The 19,813-nt window shown below is 34.3% G+C and overlaps 1 protein-coding gene across 5 annotated transcripts in view; it reads right to left on the bottom strand.

Annotated features, from left to right (window-relative positions):
• LOC145295835 (filamin-C-like) overlaps positions 1 to 19,813 on the bottom strand; it is a 300,005-nt gene that overhangs the window by 13,785 nt on the left and 266,407 nt on the right. For all 5 annotated transcript variants that reach the window (XM_080141544.1, XM_080141545.1, XM_080141543.1 and 2 more), the window contains one exon: positions 760 to 864. In XM_080141544.1, coding sequence (XP_079997670.1) covers positions 760 to 864 — 105 coding nt within the window. The remainder of the gene's footprint in view (positions 1 to 759; positions 865 to 19,813) is intronic.

The following is a 19,813-nucleotide window of genomic DNA, read 5'->3' as shown; positions in this document are numbered from 1 at the left end:
ATTTTACTCTATTTCTTTTCTATATCTAACCCATATTAATTTTCTTAGCAATTTTAAATCCAGACCTTTTATTTCAATTTTTTTTTTAGATACATCTGCCTTACTTTTAATGCTAGGTTTATTTATGGTGTCTTTTAAATTTAATAAAAACCCTTCAAAATTTGCTGACGAGGAGACCTTGCTTATTAAAAAAAACTATATGTAATAATTATTGTCCGTAACTTGATGTCTACCACAATAAAAAGCATTGTTTTCCGAAACGATCGTACAGATAGTTGATTTTGTTGTTGTTCCTTCTTATGAAACGGATTTTTAATTTAATTATAATTTGATTTTTAAATTTTAAATTATCAATCACAAAACTTAATATTGAATTAGCTCTAGGATATTCACCTATCGAGTTTATTATATATCTAAATTACAACGAGCACTTTCTCTTTCCTGCATTTTAATTAAACTAGTAATTACACTGTTATATTGAAATACACTCAGCTATTTAGATTATTGTTCTAATCTCCTTTATATATATATATATATATATATATATATATATATATATATATATGCGAGAGTAAGAATATATCAGCTTCGATCAGCAAGAAAATTTAGCGCGCACATTGCATTTAACATTTTTGCATATCATTTCTTGTTATATATATATATATATATATATATATATATATATATATATGTGTATAAGTGTGTGTGTGAGTGTGTGTGTGTGAAAATAAATAGCTTTGTATATGCAGCTGCATTTACCTGGGGCATGTGCTGTGTATGAACATTTGTAGCGATTGTATTTCATTGGTTCGATTTCCACGGGGATTTCCGTCTTGATACCTCGAACTATTACTTCCGGTATTCCTGTAAATAAAAGCATATGAAGTATTTATGTATTCGATTTACAACTTTGTTTCATTTGTAAATTAGCTTGCTAGCGTTAAATGACCACATTAAAATGTATTAGTTTGATGGGGAATTAGCATTCTAAAGTTTACAAAATAATGAAATGAAACATTATTTTGAAGCCATCGGATATCCATTGATGTAACGTCTGCATTTTGGGGAAGTAATTCGCGTTCAGGTCATCCGGAAACTAATACTCACTTCGTAACTAAAATTTGGCTGTAGATAAAATAGTTGCTTTTCAAAAATGATGGAGATGCTGAAATGTTTCTAGTTTTCTCTCCGATGATTTGTCAGAATCACTAAGGTTCCTATCTTAATGGATTTTGTTTTTAAACTTGAAGTGATAGGTTGTGTTAAGATTAAAATTCACTTAAAACACTCTATAAAAATACAACTTACCCACCAAGAAATATCTACTTTTGTGTTGAACGTCTTATAGTTTATTAAGTAGTATAGTTTTCATGTTTATATTTGAACGTTATTAGTGGTATATTGTTAGTCTACTTGATAAGACCGACAACTTAATCATAACCAATTTTGTAATGACAATTTTTGGTGACGGAAAGAATGTTATTTAAATGAATTAAATATTTACATATATATATATATATATATATATAGATAGATAGATAGATAGATAGACAGATAGATAGATAGATAGATATAAAGTACATCATATAAAGGCAAAGTAGACAATCACAAAGACGTAATGTATATAACAGTATATAACATAACATAAAATATTAAATAGACGCGTTGTATACGCCGCATCTAAATAACATTAGTAAATATATGTCTGATAGCATGCACTACAAATATATATATATATATATATAGATAGATAGATAGATAGATAGATAGATAGACAGACAGATAGATAGATAGATAGATATAGCTATATATGTAATCATTCACATACAGTACTGTTTCGCAGCTTATCAGTGCGGCTAGACAGATAACCACCTCAAGCCAGGATTTAAACCGGACCGCCTGTACGGCAGCAAGTCTTCTAACCATTACGCTTATCGGCGGCTGCTGTTCGAGTCGTGATGGAATACTGCTGCCATATCTGGTCAGGAGCTGCTAAAGGCAGCCTGTCCTGCCTTGACAGAGTACAAAATAGACTTCGTGGCTTAGTGGGGATGCCCTTTTCCCTTCCCTGCAACCTCTCTCCCACAGAAGAGACGTTGCGAGCCTATCCTTGTTTTATCGTTATTTCCATGGCAGGTTCTCGTCTGAACTCCAATCTCTGGTCCTCCCTCGCACATCCTTCACGAAAAACACCTGTCTAGCTGAATCCAATGTGAAAATTTTTCCCCACTCTTTATCTGTGCCTTAATTAAAGCGTAGATTCCATGAACTAAGCTTCTTTCTTAGAACTGCCCGCCTGTGGAACTCTGTTCCATCTGCCTGCTTCCCACCTAACTACAACTTGGATGTATTTAAGTCCAACGTTTACAAATTCCTAATGAACCGCCCTCTTAAGTGAACACTTCAGTACGTCTCCACACTTACGTACTGTACTTGCAATAACCCTTATCCCGAGTGGCTTCCGGGCCTTGATAAGTGGTGACCACCGAGTAAAAAAAATTAAAAAAACGATGTGTTGACATTGTCTTAAATACTCAAGCATATTGGCAGCAAGTCATTATTCAAGCACTTCTGATTGAACACGACTGACTTCTGTTTTTAATTTTCTTGTATAACTTTTCAATTCGACGAGCGGTTTTTATTTTCGGCTGGCATGTTGTATACTATGGCGCCGTTTAATTGTGGTTCAGCCATACTCCTCTAAAACGCTTTTAATCGGTGCATCCGAACATCGTCAGGAGCGATTGTTGTTGTTGTCTTTTTCTTTATTGGGGCTTACTGTAATTATAGTTAGTTATATTTTTTCTTAGTTATATGCAGGATGGTAAGGCGCGAATTATTTTTTAGATTGAGTTCTATTTTCTTTGGTTTTAAATGTATTTATTTATATATTAACAATATTTTTACCTTCAGATAACAATACATAAAAAAATGTATATATATATATATATATATATATTTATTTCTTGTTAGTATCGATGTTATGTATATAGTTTATTGCGAAACTTGTGTTTGGCTACTATTTGGAACCATGTGTAGGAGTGCCATGTCAATTTACATTCTGTTTAACCTTCTGCATGTCAGTGCAGCCGAATAAACAGGGAGGGAATTCCAAGCCTAATATTCTGACAGAAGAATCTATTTGGTTAGAAGCTTTTTCGGTGTCTAGCGGGTTTCTACTATAAAAGAAAGATTTTTTAGTATGTCAGCTTTGTCTGGGGTATGTATATCGAAATAGTATTGGTGCAAGTCAAACTCATCAAAATAATTGAAAAATAGGAATTGGGATACAACCTCGTGGCGATAGGACAGAGGTTGGACCTTAGTCGACAGTACGTGGCCTAATAGATTTGATACACTTTATAGAAGAGGGAGAGACTAATTTTAATGCATTAGCCTTGATACTACAATAAGATCTCATGCATTGCCGACTGGTGGTTCTGTAAAAGTACGGGATACTCTCAAATTTGGTAAATTTTTAACTGTTCCAGTGCACGTTGCGTGTAAATGTAAAGCAGATAAATTTGAAAGACGAACTCTGAAGTAGGGTGTTAGTAGTAATGGTTATCGGTGCTTAAGACGATTTATTTTAATTGTTAAGAGAAAAATATTTCTCTCCGTAGCATTAACTGTTAGCAATCTATTTATTTCTAAAGTCTACTTCAGACTAGTCAGCCGTTAAGACGTATTCCATTTCCTTTGATATGTGTACATCCCTTATGATTTGCAAATATACCTAACTCAGACACAATAATATCGATGATGTCGTTTATAAATATCAGGAGATAATCTCACATCAATATTATATTGTTTAGATGTATGCATATGAATTGTCCTATTGTCGGAGAAAGATCTAATTACATTAAACATTTGTCCCGTAATAAGGTAAAACGTAATTTTTATTATAAGTCTTTCGTTTAGTCTTTTGTCGAAGGTTTTGCATATATCACTGATTTGCATATATCACTGATTGTTACATGATAAGGGCTGTCCGCTCTTCATGTAAGTATAAAAATAGAGAGATTAGTTAAAATGAAAATAAGAGAAAGCAGAAATCGAACCCTGGACATAAGTTTTAAAGAACAATAGGTTTAAATGGAATGTCCAGTAAATTGTTAATTCGGATGAAATAAATAATAAATAAACTATTCAATTGTTAAAAGAATGTGGATAATAAAATATGGGTTAAATAAATTAGATATGTAGGTTGAATTACTTTGTGGAAACAACACAAGAAAAAATAGGTTATTGGGAAATCAATGTCGGAAACGTGCAAAGTCGCGCATGTTGAAACACGTGAATTTTTCTCACGTGGCCGGGATGCATGGATTTCTCAATATAGGAAATGAGAGTTAGTTGGTCGGGGAGACAGTCAGTAAGAAACTCCGAGAGAGTCTGGAGTTTGTAATTCGAACGTCTAGGAAGCAAGACGTCACTTTGAAACTAAAATGTGAAACTTTGAATTCTTGATGAGGAAACCACGACCGGTCGTGAAGAAATAAATTCATCATGTGTTTTGTGATAAAGCTCATTTTTGTGTTTGTGATTTCTACAAAAAGGTAAATTGTATTGTTATTATACGTCTGAACACTATCTCATCATTCTAAGAGCTTTCTTCATATCTACACGTCTAAGTAATGAACATTTTAAATATAGGAATAGTTATAAACGAACAATCTCTCTTACAACAACATCTCTCTCTCTAAGATACAACATCATATGTAATAAGACAAGAACTCTCACTAAGACTCATATATTTACTAATAAGAACTCACGTAACATACGCGCACAAGTGGTATCTGAAAATCACCCCTTCTCAGGTACATGCTATTATAAAAAACCTAGACACCTCTAAAGCATGTGGACCAGATCTCATCCCGGCTGTGCTATTAAAAAAATGCTCTGCCGAGGTTGTTCCAGTTCTGTCCAAACTTTACAATAAATGCCTTAACGAATCTTGTTTTCCCGACTGCTGGAAAACCGCCTCTGTGGTACCAGTCTTCAAGAATTCTGGTGAAAGAACTGACCCACCAGATTATCGCCCCATTAGCCTCCTCCCGCTTTTCGCCAAAATATTTGAGTCCTTAGTTAATAAAGCCCTAGTCCAGCACCTAACAGCTGCTAAACTCTTGACTGACAAACAATATGGATTCAGGCAAGCCCGTTCAACAGCAGATATCTTAACTGTAGTTTCTGAACGTATATACCGTTCATTGGATAAAACAGGGGAGGGTAGAGCGGTGGCCCTTGATATATCTAAGGCTTTTGACAGGGTATGGCACGATGGTCTTCTAAGGAAAATTAGATCATATGGAATCACTGGAAGAATTCATAACGTAATTAAATCCTTCTTAAGTAATAGAAAAATCAAAGTTGTCCTCGACGGACGTACATCCAAACAATATGACATAAATGCGGGAGTGCCTCATGGGTCTATCCTTGGACCTCTATTGTTCCTGATATTCATAAACGACCTCCCTGATAATATTGTTTCGGAGATGGGTATATTTGCCGATGACACCACTCTCTATAACAGATATGAGGGGAAAACAAATGAACACATATCCAAGAAAATGGCAGAAACACTAGAGGATGACCTCCAATCCGTAGTGGAATGGGGACAAAAATGGTTGGTCTCATTCAATGCTGCTAAGACTAAGCTTGTTTCCTTCAATAACTACAAGAAACCTTCTCTACCACCAATAGCAATGGCCAAGAACACATTGCCTGAAAGTACTTCTTTTAAACTCCTCGGCCTAACGTTTACAGGGAATATGAACTGGAATAGATACATTGAGAGCATTGCCAAGGCTGCTGCAAGGAAGGTTGGCTCCCTCTACCGTGCTAGAAAACTACTTACGCCTGCCAGTATCCTATACCTCTATAAGGCAACCATTCGCCCATGTATGGAGTACTGTTGTCACATCTGGGCTGGTGCATCTGCTGCTTGTCTCTCGCTCCTGGACAGGGTTCAAAAAAGAGTCGCAAACCTGATAGGTCCTGAACTGTCATCTGGACTTCAACCTCTGTCCCATCGACGAGATGTTGCATCCCTCTGCCTGTTCTACAAATACTTTAATGGTGAATGCTCTGACGAACTGCAAACACTTGTACCTCCCCGACGTAACTACCCCCGACAAACCCGACAAGCTACTAAGTCTCATCCCTTTACAGTGGAGATCCCTAGGTGCAAGAAAGCCTTTTACTCCAATAGTTTCTTCCCCAGAACTGCGGGTCTTTGGAACTCCCTTCCGGGATTCTGCTTTCCCAACTGCAATGATATGCAGAAGTTCAAGTGTAATGTTAACAAACATCTTTCTACTCTTCTCCCTTCATAATGACCCCGCTAATTAATTCCCTAATAGTAGCCCCCTGCTTCAAAGTGGCACTGTGCCTTGTTTGGGGTGAAAATTGAATAAAAAAAAAAATAATAATAATAATAATAACTATATAACATGATGTCAGCCCTGGCTTCTCCACCTCATCCAGTGCATTTTATATGATGTCAAAAAGGGTTGTTAAAATATATGCACCGGTACGATATTGTCTAAATCTATGTTGCCTATCTGAAAAAGTTGTTGATTAAATTATGACTAAAACCTATTAACTTAGAGGGCAATAATTAAGTAGTTCACTTCTTTCACCAGTATTACGTACACTGGTCTATAAAATGTTATTTTTAAGCTGTTTAAGGAGCTTGATTCCGTAAATAACTCGTTGTAGAGTTTGAAAAAATATATACGGCTAACTCAGTTGAACATTTATTAATTGCTTTAGCAGTGATAAGACGAGGCACAAACGGCTTGAAGCTGGTCTGATTTTTTTTATGATATCGCGGATATGGGAAATGTGATTTTCAAATCTTTCATTCTGGCTTTAGTTTACATAGGAATTTTTCAGATGAAGTTTCTTGTTGGGTCTAACATGAACTTTTAAGAAAATAATTCACCCCTCCAGTTTGGTGTACAAGCGACATACTCGTTGTTGAATAATAGGGGAATTACTAAATGGTCTTTATTCACTATATTAGTATAAATTTTCCAAACATCACGAGTTATTACATCTGCTACTCTACGCGTTTTCTGATCGATTTGGCATGCTTTTTTTCTGGGTCTGGCAATTTAAATCTAAAAGTGACCTCTAGTTTCTATATATTTCTGCTAATTTGTGGTTGACTTATGACGTACGAATCGGCTGAATGCACTGTCTTTTTGCAATGTCAGCTGCCCAATTTGAAGTAAACCATCGGGTAGAGTGAGGCTTACTATAATATGCAATGTCTACTTTGTACCATTTGGTTGTGTCACTGGCCCACTGCTATGCTGAAAAAGAAAATATATTAGTCCATAGAACATCCCTGATAAGTTCACTGATGGCTTCTCAATCAGACTTTTTGTAGCACCCTGTCGTTTTCAGCAATGACTCGTCATCTTGTGGTTAGGATTTAATGATGATATTTGTGATATCACAAGGTGGCCTGTGTTTTTAAGACAACTATGCTCCTTGCTCAAACAATCCTCGAGTACTGTAGTAAGGAATAAGTCTTGAAGTGAAGCTTGCTGATATTCAAATTTTGGGAGGCAGGTCGGGAATATAAAGTTTTATATTTAAGTAAATGAGGTATAAAACCTTTAAATACTATCTCAAAATCGAGCTAATTCGTAAGTCGAACATTGAAAAATCTTAAGTGAGAAGTATTTCAAATAAATAAAAGCAGGCAACATGTGTAAGTTTGAAATAAGCAGCGTATAATGTTTTCTCTGTGTCTATTATGTTTATTAAACATTTAAATAAAAAGTTACAAATTCTAATATGTAATGTACTTTAATTAGAATAATAATGCGTATTTTTATTATAAAACGAATTTAAAAAATCAAACACCTAAATTAGCAAAAAATAACAAAATACCGAACAAAAGCTTTTAAAAACCACCGGTTGTCATCTCAGTATAAAACAACACAAACTACGATATAAAATAAAGACAACTGAAACTTGTGTTTGTGAGAAGTGCGATTTTTTTAATGAAAATTTAGAGGAGAGAAATAACAGTAATTTGTTTTTGTAAACAAGCTTAGCAAAACGGCTTGTCGATATATAAAATTAGTCAATCACACGAGTTCCATGCATTTTAGCCTGACGATTCCTTTTGGAACGCGAACTCATTTGTATGCCTTAATTGCTTTCAATATCAATTCATGACGTGTTTCCCATTTCTCTTTCCCTCTATCTCTCTCTCTCTCTCTCTCTCTCTCTCTCTCTCTCTCTCTATCTGTATATATAATATATAAAAATATATATAAATATATATATATATATATATTTATATAAATATATATAGAGATAGATAGATAGATAGATATGTGTGTGCATATGTTTACTTTATTATAGAAAGGGGAAAGCCAAATGATGATGTATATTTATGATTCTCTCCAAAAAATTGTTATTTTATTTATGTTAAAGAATAAACAAGTCCCTGGCGTATAAAAAAAAATCTTCGTCTTATAAGAATCCTTTTCACCAAGTTCTGGCATTTGCTTTAGTATATCATGTTTCCTGTTGGAGATTTTAAATCTCTCGAGAATATCAGTTCGTCAGTGTTAGTCACGGTTGGTTTAACTATCTTTTGAGTTTCTTGTAAATATTTTCATAGATAAATATAATAAAACATTTTTTTAGAAAATAAGATCATCCAGGTTGCCATTGCTGGCCGTACATCCAAAAAGCATGAAATCAATGCGGGAGTTCCTCGGGGGGAAATCTTTGGACCACTATTATTCTTGATGTTTATTAACGACTTCCGAGATATATTGTGTCCGAGATGGTTATATTTACTGATGATACAATGCTTCATAAGATGCACAATATTAGAGTGGATATACTCCAATCTCGGACAATGGCAAAATCGTTAGAAAATACTTTCAAACTGTAGTATAATAGAGTTCTAAATCGATGGGAACATTCAATGCTAGAAGACAAAACTGCTTACTTTTTACAACTACAAGACGCGACCCGAAGCTGGAGTCCTTCTATCTCGGGCTAGAAGACAAATCACAATTAGAAGTATTCTGCACCTCTACAAAGCCACCATTTAACCATGCTTGGAGTATGTTTTTCATATCTGAGCTAGTGCATCTGCCACTAGTGCTTTTCTCTTGGATAGGATAAAAAAAAAATAGTCTTCAATCTAATCAGTCCCACTTTGTAAACTAAGCTCTAATCCTGTTCCATCGCTGGAAGGTTGCATCTCTGTGCGCGTTTTACAAATATTTTATGGGAATGTACTCTGATGAACTCGTTGCACTTGTGCCCTCTTGACATAAATACTCCCGACTAAGCCGTTTAACAACAAAATAACACTTCTTTACTGTTGAGTTCCGTAAATCCCAGAAATTTTTCTAGTCTAATAGTTTCTTTTCTCGAACTACTAAATTTTGAATTCCTGCTATCTACTTCCCTTACTGTACTGATATGCAGCAATTTAAATATAACGTAAATTAATATCTTGTGGATCTTTTCTAGGCAGGGTCCCAAATAATAACCCCCTCCGTCCGATCTGCCTTGCTATGGGTGAACGTGATATATATATATATATATATATATATATATATATATATATATATATATATATAGGATATCACAAAAGTGAGTATGCCCCTCACATTTCTTTGAATAGTAAAGTATATCTCTTCATTGGACAACACTGAAAAAATTATGTTTAACACAATGTAAAGTAGTCTGTCTGCATCTGCAGCATATATAAGAGAGTTAATTTATTTATCTCTCAAATAACTCAACGTATAGCAATTAAAAGTTAAATCCCTGACAACAAAAGTAAGTACACACCTTAGAAAAGTTGTCTGAACACTGCTCTCCGATCCAGTTTTTGGAGGGAGGGGATGATGCTCTGCTGCAGTATTTGACAGTATATGTTGGAATTCACATTTCCTTTAATGAAATCTAACTCTCCCATACCTGCAACACTTATGACGTCCCAGATTATGACATTCCCACCACCATGCTTGATTGTAGGTCTGACACAGTTATCTTTGAACATCTCGCCTGATCGACGGCACACATGCTTAAGGCTATCAGAACCAAACAAATAAAATTTCAGAGTATCACAGCATAAAATATTTTTCCAGTAGGTATGACACACTTATTTTTGTACTCCCCAAATTGTTGTGCATGGATGTAAGCTCAGGAGTAAGCCACTTCTAAAGGCAATACAAACGAAAGACTGAAAACAATTTGCTGAAGGCATGTCAAAAAGGTTCATATATTATAGTGTCCCAGCATGACAATGAGCTAAACCTAACTTCCAAGACAATCATTTGTTTACTGAAGATGGGGAGTGTAAAGGTGATAGATTGGGCAAACATATCTCCAGACTTGAACACAATAGAAAATATTTGGAGCATCTTAAAACCAAAGATGGATGCGAAAAGCCTTAAACATCCTCCAGCCCCATGACGTCGTAATTGAAGAGTGGAAGAGCGTTCCTGTGGCTACACGTGAAGTTCTTGTAAACTCCATGTCCAGGAGAGTAAAGACAGTTTTGGATAATGATGGTGGCCACACAAAATATTGAGAGTTGACATGTTGTCTGTTTATATTGAAAACCTTTCGTAAAGGGTGCCCACAATGAGTATTTAACTAATAAATGGGGTTTAATTATAATGAGTATTTCACTAATAAATAGTATTTAACTATAATGAGTATTTAACTAAGAAATAGTATTTAATTATAATGAGTATTCCACTAATAAATTGTATTTAATTATAATGATTATTTCAGTAATAAATAATATTTAATTATAATGAGTATTTCATTAATAAATAGTATTTAATTATAATGAGTATTTCACTAACAAATAGTATTTAACTATAATGAGTATTTCACTAATAAATAGTATTTAATTATAATGAGTATTCCACTAATAAATTGTATTTTATTATAATGAGTATTCCACTAATAAATTGTATTTAATTATAATGAGTATTTCAGTAATAAATAGTATTTAATTATAATGAGTATTTCATTAATAAATAGTATTTAATTATAATGAGTATTTCACTAACAAATAGTATTTAACTATAATGAGTATTTCACTAATAAATAGTATTTAATTATAATGAGTATTTAACTAATACATAGTATTTAATTATAATGAGTATTTAACTAATAATTAGAATTTAATTTTAATGAGTATTCTTCTAAACTAGTATTTTATTATAATGAGTATTTCACTAATAAATAGTATTTAATTATAATGAGCATTTCACTAGTAAATAGTATTTAATTATAATGAGTATTTCACTAATAAATAGTATTTAATTATAATGAGTATTTAACTAATAATTATTATTTAATTATAATGAGTATTTAACTAATAAATATGATTTAATTTTAATGAGTCTTTCACTAATAAATTGTATTTAATTATAATGAGTCTTTCACTAATAAATTGTATTTAATTATAATGAATGTTTAACTAATAAATAGTATATAATTATAATTAGTCTTTCACTAATAAATTGTATTTAATTATAATGAGTATTTAACTAATAAATAGTATATAACCATAATGAGTATTTTACTAAGAAATAGTATTTAATTATAATGAGTATTTCACGAATAAATTGTCTTTAAGTATAATGAGTATTTCACTAAGACATAGTATTTAATTATAATGAGTATTTAACTAATAAATGGTATTTAATTATAATGAGCATTTAACTAATAAATATTATTTAATTATAATGAATGTTTAACTAATAAGTAGTATTAAATTATAATGAATATTAAACTAATAAATAGTATTTAATTATAATGAGTATTTAACTAATAAATATTATTTAATTATAATTAATATTTAACAAATAAATAGTATTTAATTATAGTGAATATTTAACTAATAAATAGTATTAAATTATACTGAGTATTTAACTAATAAATAGTATTTAATTACAATGAATATTTAACTAATAAATAGTATGTAATTATAATGAGTATTTAACTAAGAAATAGTATTTACTTATAATGAGTATTTAACTAATAAATAGTATTTAATTATAATGAGTATTTAACTAATAAATAGTATTTAATTATAATGAATATTTAACTTATAAGTAGTATTTAATTGTAATGAGTATTTAACAAATAAATAGTATTTAATTATGAAGTGTATTTAACTAATAAATAGTATATCATTATAATGAGTATTACACTAATAAATACAGTTTATTATAATAAGTATTTCACTAATAAATAGTATTTAACTATGATAAGAATTTAACTAATTAATAGTATTTAATTATTATGCGTATTTAGCTAATAAAGAATATTCAATTATAATGAGTATTTAACGAATAAATAGTATGTAATTATAATAAGCATTTAACTAATAAGTAGTATTTAATTATAATGAGTACTTAACTAATAAATAGTATAGAATTATAATCAGTTTTTAACTAATAAATAGTATTTAAAGTTTAATTAGTATTTAAGTAATAATAGTATTTAATTATAATGAGTACTTCACTAATAAAGAGTATTTAATTATAATGAGTATTTAACTAATAAATAGTATTTAAAGTATAATAAGTATTTAACTAATAAATAGTATTTGATTATAATGAGTATTTAACTAATAATTAATTTAATTATAATGAGTACTTAACTAATAAATAGTATTTAAATATGGTGATTATTTAACTAATGAATAGTATGTAATTATAATATGTACTCAACTAATAAATTGTATTTAATTATTATGCGTATTTATCTAATAAATTTTATTTAATTATAATGAGTATTTAACGAATAAATATTATTTCGCATATATTGAGTATCATATATTCTATTATTCCGGCAACCGTTTCTTTTTCTTTCTTAGTTTCCCCTCTCTTTCCTGCTCTAAGTAAATTTGACGATCTAGTCCACAAATTCCAAAATTTCATCATGACAAGTTTCAAGAAAAAATACACGATTAAACCCGGTTCTCCAACTTCCAACGTAGACCCCTACTACCATGTCTCCTTCTCCAACATCAGGGGTCTACGTTCTAACCTTTCAGAGGTTGAAACCCAATTACAGGATACTAAACCAGACCTTTTATTTTTAAGCGAAACTGGCATTGGACATGCTATTTCCCTAGAAGAGTTCGCAATTAAAGGATACTCTAACTTAACTTCTAAATCTGACACCCAAGATCGCCATGAGCATGGAATATGAGCCTATATTAAAGATGGCTTTCCATGTGGCATGGACATCTCCAGAGAAGATCCTTACTTACCTTATATGTGCTTCCGGGTTGCTTTAGCTCACACTACTGCATTTATATTTACTCTCTATCGCCCCCACACAGCGGAGTTACTATCTTTCACAGCATATCTGAGAAAATTGACCAAGTCCTATCTGCTTATCCTTCAGCTAACATTTACGTATGTGGAGACTTCAATCTGTACAACGTCAGATGGTTGATCCACTCAAACAAGACCGATGATGAGGGGAGGTTCTGTCATGATTTCTCCATTGTCTATGACCTCACTCAGATTGTTCATGAACCCACCCGTGTGCCCGACAATGACGGACAGTATGCGAGCCTACTAGACCTCTTTCTCACAACTTGCCCTGAACTATGTTCAGTTTCTGTTCTTTCTGCTCTTGGATCTTCTGACAACTCTGTTGTATCAATTAAGATAAAAATAAACTGTAATAAGTCCCCAGACGTACCTCTGCATCGTACAGTATATCGATGCACGAAGGCTGACTAGGATAGCTTCCGTACATTTATATCGGATCTACCTCTGCGTTCCATGTTTAAAAAGGATGAGTCCTCTATAGTATCTGAGCTGACCGAATGGTCAATTGTAGATATAGACCTTTTCATACCCTCGAAAAAGTCCCAGAAAAACCTAGCAGCCAGCCATGGTTCTCTCCAGAATGTGCTGCTGCCATTGTGCACAGAAATCACTTTTTCCACTGCTTCCAACGTAATAGATGTATGGAAACTAAAACTGCTTTCAGGACTGCCAGCAACCATTGTAAGAAAGTAATAAAGAACGCAAAGTCCAAAGTAGCTGAGCAGCGGCTTGGTTCCCACCAGTTTTGGCATGTAGCAAACATAATCCTGAACAGAAGCGTGTGCTCTATACCAACTATCATCAATGGATCTGAGGTAATCTCGTCAGCACCAAAAAAAGCCAAACTATTTGCCAATTACTTTGCAGCTAATTCTACCCTTTGCGACCAAGGCCGCCAACCCCCAATATTTCATCCTGTATCAGAAAACACGCTATGTGATATATGTATATCTGTACGTGATGTTGCCAAGCTAATCAATAACCTTGATTCCAGTAAAGCAACTGGCCCTGACGGTATTCCAATTATAGTACTCAAAAAACTTCTACCTGAACTAGCGCCCGACTTTACAAAACTGTTTAAACGTTGTCTTAAGGTGAATAGTTTCCTATCACCCTGGAAAACCTCATCAGTATGCCCTGGATTTACGAATTCAGGTGATCGCTCATCCTCCTCTCAGTACAGGCCAATAAGTCTTCTGTGCGTCATGAGTAAGTTGCTGGAATCTGTGTTAAATACAGAAGTAATCAACCATCTCAACAAAAATAACCTTCTTAGTGACACTCAATATGGTTTCCGTTCTGCTAGTTCTACAGCAGATGTGCTTACAGTTGTATCTCATAGGAAATCTCTCGATGAAGGCAACATTTCTAGGGCAATTGCTCTTGACATATCTAAAGCCTTTGATAGGGTATGGCGTAAAGGTTTACTTCACAAGATCTCTAGCTATGGTATAGCTGGAAAAGTCTTCTCAATTATTAAATCATTTCTTTCTGATAGGTTCATAAGAGTAGTAGTTGAGTGGCAAAAATCAAAAGCTCACAGTATTAATGCTGGTGTCACTCAGGGGTCCATCCTGGGCCCAACTCTTTTCCTGATCTACATTAATGATATTCCATATCACATCCTTACATCATTTTTAGACATTTATGCTGACGACACTACCATTTATGGTAGCACATCTAAGACAGTAAACGACCAAGTTCTCTCCAATTCTTTCTCCTCTGATCTTGAGCGCGTAGTACAATGAGGAAAGGAGTGGCTGGTTACTTTTAATGCATCAAAAACCAAGCTTCTCTCTTTACATCATCAACATCCTGATCCACATCTGGCATCAATTGAAATGAATGGCTCTCGTCTTCAGGAGGCCTTAAGTTTTGACAAGCTTCTGGGCTTGATCATTACCCCTGATCTTAAATGGAACACGTACATCAAATCTGTTGCCAAGGCCGCTGGAAACATGGTGGGATCTATCTATCGATTCGGTAGATATATCACTGCTGATGCAATTCTCTATCTATATAAGAGCCAGGTACGTCCAAGGATGGAATACTGTTGCCATATCTGGGGAGGAGCTGCTAGAAAGGACTTGCCCTTCCTTGATAGAGTTCAAAATAGACTTCGTAGCCTCGTGGTAGATGTCTTTTTCTCTTCCCTGCACCCTCTATCTCACAGAAGACATGTTGCGAGTGTGTCTCTGCTTTATCGTTATTTTCATGGAAAGTGTTCGACTGAGCTTCAGTCTATGGTCCCCCCTCGTCAAACTTTCACAAGAAACACTAGACTAGCTGAAAACATTATCAATAATTTTCCCCATTCTTTATCTGTGCCTAAACCTAAACGTATATTCCATGATCAAAGCTTCTTTCTTAGAACTGCACGCCTGTGGAATTGTCTTCCGTTTTCCTGCTTTCCGGCTAACTACAATATGGTTGTCTTCAAGTCTAACGTATATAAGTTCTTGATGAGCCGTTCCATATAAGTTATCAAATTTACCAAATTTTCATTACTAATGATTACTATATTGACCAATTTCTACTGTACACTCTTTAACCCTTATCCTTGAGTGGCCTATTGGCCTTAATAATGTGGTGATTCCTGTGTAAAAAAAATCCATTACTCCGGGAACAATAAAACTGGCGAATTGGATGAGATTGAATTAAATACCAAATCGCAAAAACAATACATTTACATGGTAATAATTTAAGAAAAAAAACACGTTGGAGAATTACTTTTCCCCACAACCAGGAAAAAGCCTTTACATCAATTTTATTTTGAACACGCGAAACCAAAAAAAAACATGTTTTTCCACAATAATTTTTTGTAAATAAACGAAAAAAATACTTTTCTACAATAATTCTTTTTGTGAACACACGAGGAAAATAGGATACGTTTTTCACAATAATTTTTCGTTGTGAAACACGAATAATAAAACCTTTTTTTTGTAATTAAAGGGAAAAAAGAAAATGCGCACCAACAAAAGGAAAATATCGGAATTATTGTCATCATGGATCAAAAATTATTTGAAAACATATTGCTTAACCAGAAAGAAGAGTGTTTAAAACTGAAACCAAGTTAATTGAAAATTTAACGGCTCAATTTCACAAACAATTGAGGGACATGTCGAAATGAATTTCTCTGAACACCATAGCAAGTAGAATATGGAATTCTTCATTCGATCAAGATTTGAAACAGAAATGTACTGCTTGGTATTAGCGATAGAACGATACGTTTACACATGAGTTCGGAGTTATGGCTGAAGCATAGGAAACACGTTTACTCCTTCGTAAGCTACGAACAGCAAAAGATGAATAGTATTCAGATTACATACTTCCGAAAAAAAAAAAAACTGGAGATATGACATTCGATGAAGCGATAGCACAGTTATCGGACATTTTTGCTGAGTCAGCATCATTGTTTAATATGCGTTACAATTGTTTGAAATTAAATAAAATATTACAGAGGATCATGTCAAATATGCTCTGATTGATAATCTACGGTACGCATATTTTCAACTGAAATTGCTTACATAGAATCAATTCAAATGCCTTATTTCTAATTTTCATCGCAGGGTTACAATCTCTATAAGAAACAAATATACGCACACGTATACTGTCTATGATTGAAAAAGACAAAGAAATAACTGTACAAATTCCTACCACTGGGAGTCAACGATTAATCAATCCAAAACGATTAATCAGTCCAAAACGAGACACAATAATAGTGTAACAACAAAGGCCATCGGTTTCCAACAAAATAAAATCGGTAGAACTGGAAGTAGAGAGCCACTAACACCCTGTTGATCATGTGGAGGGATGCACTATGTCTGTTTTTTTTATTCATTTAAATAACATACATGCCAACGCTGTTCCTGTCGCGGGCACAATGACGGATTTTGTTGTAAAAATAACCGCAACACTTCCATGATGAATACAGCACAGTCACGAAGTCAAAAGCACAATAAACGAATTCAAGTTGTACCACTTCCAATTGAACTTGTGAAGCCCGGAGAAAACGTCCAATGTGGGATTTGTTTGGAAAACCAACTTTAAAGAAGACAACTCATGTTGCTTGTGGTACATGCGGGAAAAGATACAACTAACTGGTGAGTTTACATGCAATGTCTCTTGTAAAAGAAAAAGAAAACACGTGTTTGGACTTTATTGAAGAACTTGGTCGTTTCACTGTAGCCCTAAAGTAAATATTCAATTCTTTCAGTATTAATGCTGCAGAAAATGCTGAGACGCATTTTAAGTACATACTTAAAGCAAAATTAAACGGTGTTTTTCAAGAGAAACTTGGATGTGGTTCGAAAGTTAAAGCGATTTTAAAACTAAAATCGGATCCAAAGCCAGTCTTCTGATCAAAGCGTCCGGTACAAAACGTAGCTTAAGCCACAGTAGAAATAGAATTGGCTCGTCTATAAGATAAAAGAGTAATCCACCATAAAAAATTATACATCGTGCGCAACACCTGTTGTCTGTGGGAAAAAGACTAATGGCAAATACACTTATGTGTTGATTTCGGTACAGGACTACATCGCAGACTAAAGCAAAATCAGTATCCACTATCAAGGGATCTGTTTTCAGAACCCAATAGTGAAACTTGTTTTGCTAACTGGACCGTACAGATCCATATCTCCAAATATCAATAGGTGAAGATTCCAGCAATCTTCTTATTATCAACACTCACAAAGGATTATTTAAATTTAACCGCCTTCCATTTGGGATCAAGTAAAATGCAGCAATGTTCCAATAAACTCTCAGTTACAATTCCTACTGGGCTGCGAGAAATGTTTACATTGATGATATTATCGTCACAGGCACATCCTCAGAGGAATTTCTGCATCGTCTTACTGCCGTGCTGAATCGAATTCAACAATATTGATTTCACTTAAGATCAGACAAATGCAAATTCTTCCAATCTTCTTGAAATACCTTGAATTCATATTTATCAAAAATGGTATAAATATAATATCCATGCTATAGGGCACATAGTACCTCCAAGGGATATTGAAACAATACGATTCTGTCTAAGCCGTGTAAGTCATTATAGTTTCTTTCTTAGCGTAACTACACAAGTTATGCAGACCATTGAATGATCTTTTACAAAAAGATACGAAATGTAACTGGTCAAGTATATGCAAAGAATCATTGTACAAAATTATAAAAGTTATTAATTTGGATCTATTGCTGACACACTACAATCAATTATTAGACATTACTGATTTGACATATGCTTCAGACTATGGAATCAGAGCAGTAATATCACATATTTTTCCTGATGAAACGTGAAGAAGCCATTGCACACACACCAAGGTCGTTGATGTCTACTAAAGGAAAGTATACTAAAATTGAGAAAGAATGCCTGGATATTATCTACGGCGTAAAAATTTTTTCAAGAAATGCTATATGGCCATGATTATACTCTGGTCACAGACTACAATCACTTAATAAGTTTGTTCTTGGCCTTCGGGCAACGATCAAAGTGTAGTATCTGTTCCGGCAGGTGCTGCAAGCTATGACTAGCAAAGACCAGATGTGGGGGTAACCCCACATGCCTGACCTTTAACCAGCTCCCATTTCCCACCTCTCGGGAGCTGGTCCCCTTTTTCCCTTCCCCCTCCCTTCACTCCTCACATTAAAAATCGGCCTTGTGCCTAATTTGCTCGGTGGGGGAGCAAATAAATACCATCTGTTCCGGCAGATACTGCACTTAAGATAATTTGTACCAGTCAATGGAGGGGAAACCCTCTATACTGGGACAATTATTATTTTTGGTAACCAGAGTGCCCCCTTTTTGCCTACTTTTAGGGGAGCTGGTTTTTACCTCACATTAAAAACGGCCTTGTGCCTAATTTGCTCAGTGGGGGAGCAAATAAACACCATCTGTTCCGGCAGATGCTGCAGGCTATGACTAGCTATGACTAGCTATGACTAGCAAAGACAAGATGTGGGGGCAACCCCACATGCCTGACCATTAACCAGCTCCCATTTCCCACCTCTCGGGAGCTGGTCCCCTTTTTCCCTTCTCCCTCCCTTCACTCCTCACATTAAAAATCGGCCTTGTGCCTAATTTGCTCGGTGGGGGAGCAAATAAATACCATCTGTTCCGGCAGATACTGCAAGCTATGACTAGCTATGACTAGCAAAGACCAGATGTGGGGGCAACCCCACATGCCTGACTTTTAACCAGCTCCCATTTCCCACCTCTCGGGAGCTGGTCCCCTTTTTCCCTTCCCCCTCCCTTCACTCCTCACATTAAAAATTGGCCTTGTGTCTAATTTGCTCGGTGGGGGAGCAAATAAATACCATCTGTTCCGGCAGATACTGCAAGCAAACACCAGATGTGGGGGCAACCCCACATGCCTGACCATTAACCAGCTCCCATTTCCCACCTGTCGGGAGCTGGTCCCCTTTTTCCCTTCACTCCTCACATTAAAAATCGGCCT

This window comes from Euprymna scolopes, chromosome 16 (assembly GCF_053919585.1).
Source record: "Euprymna scolopes isolate OS-2025 chromosome 16, ASM5391958v1, whole genome shotgun sequence".
Classification (NCBI taxonomy): domain Eukaryota; kingdom Metazoa; phylum Mollusca; class Cephalopoda; order Sepiida; family Sepiolidae; genus Euprymna; species Euprymna scolopes.
Note: the sequence above shows the minus strand (reverse complement) of the source record. Positions and strands in the feature narration are given on the sequence as shown.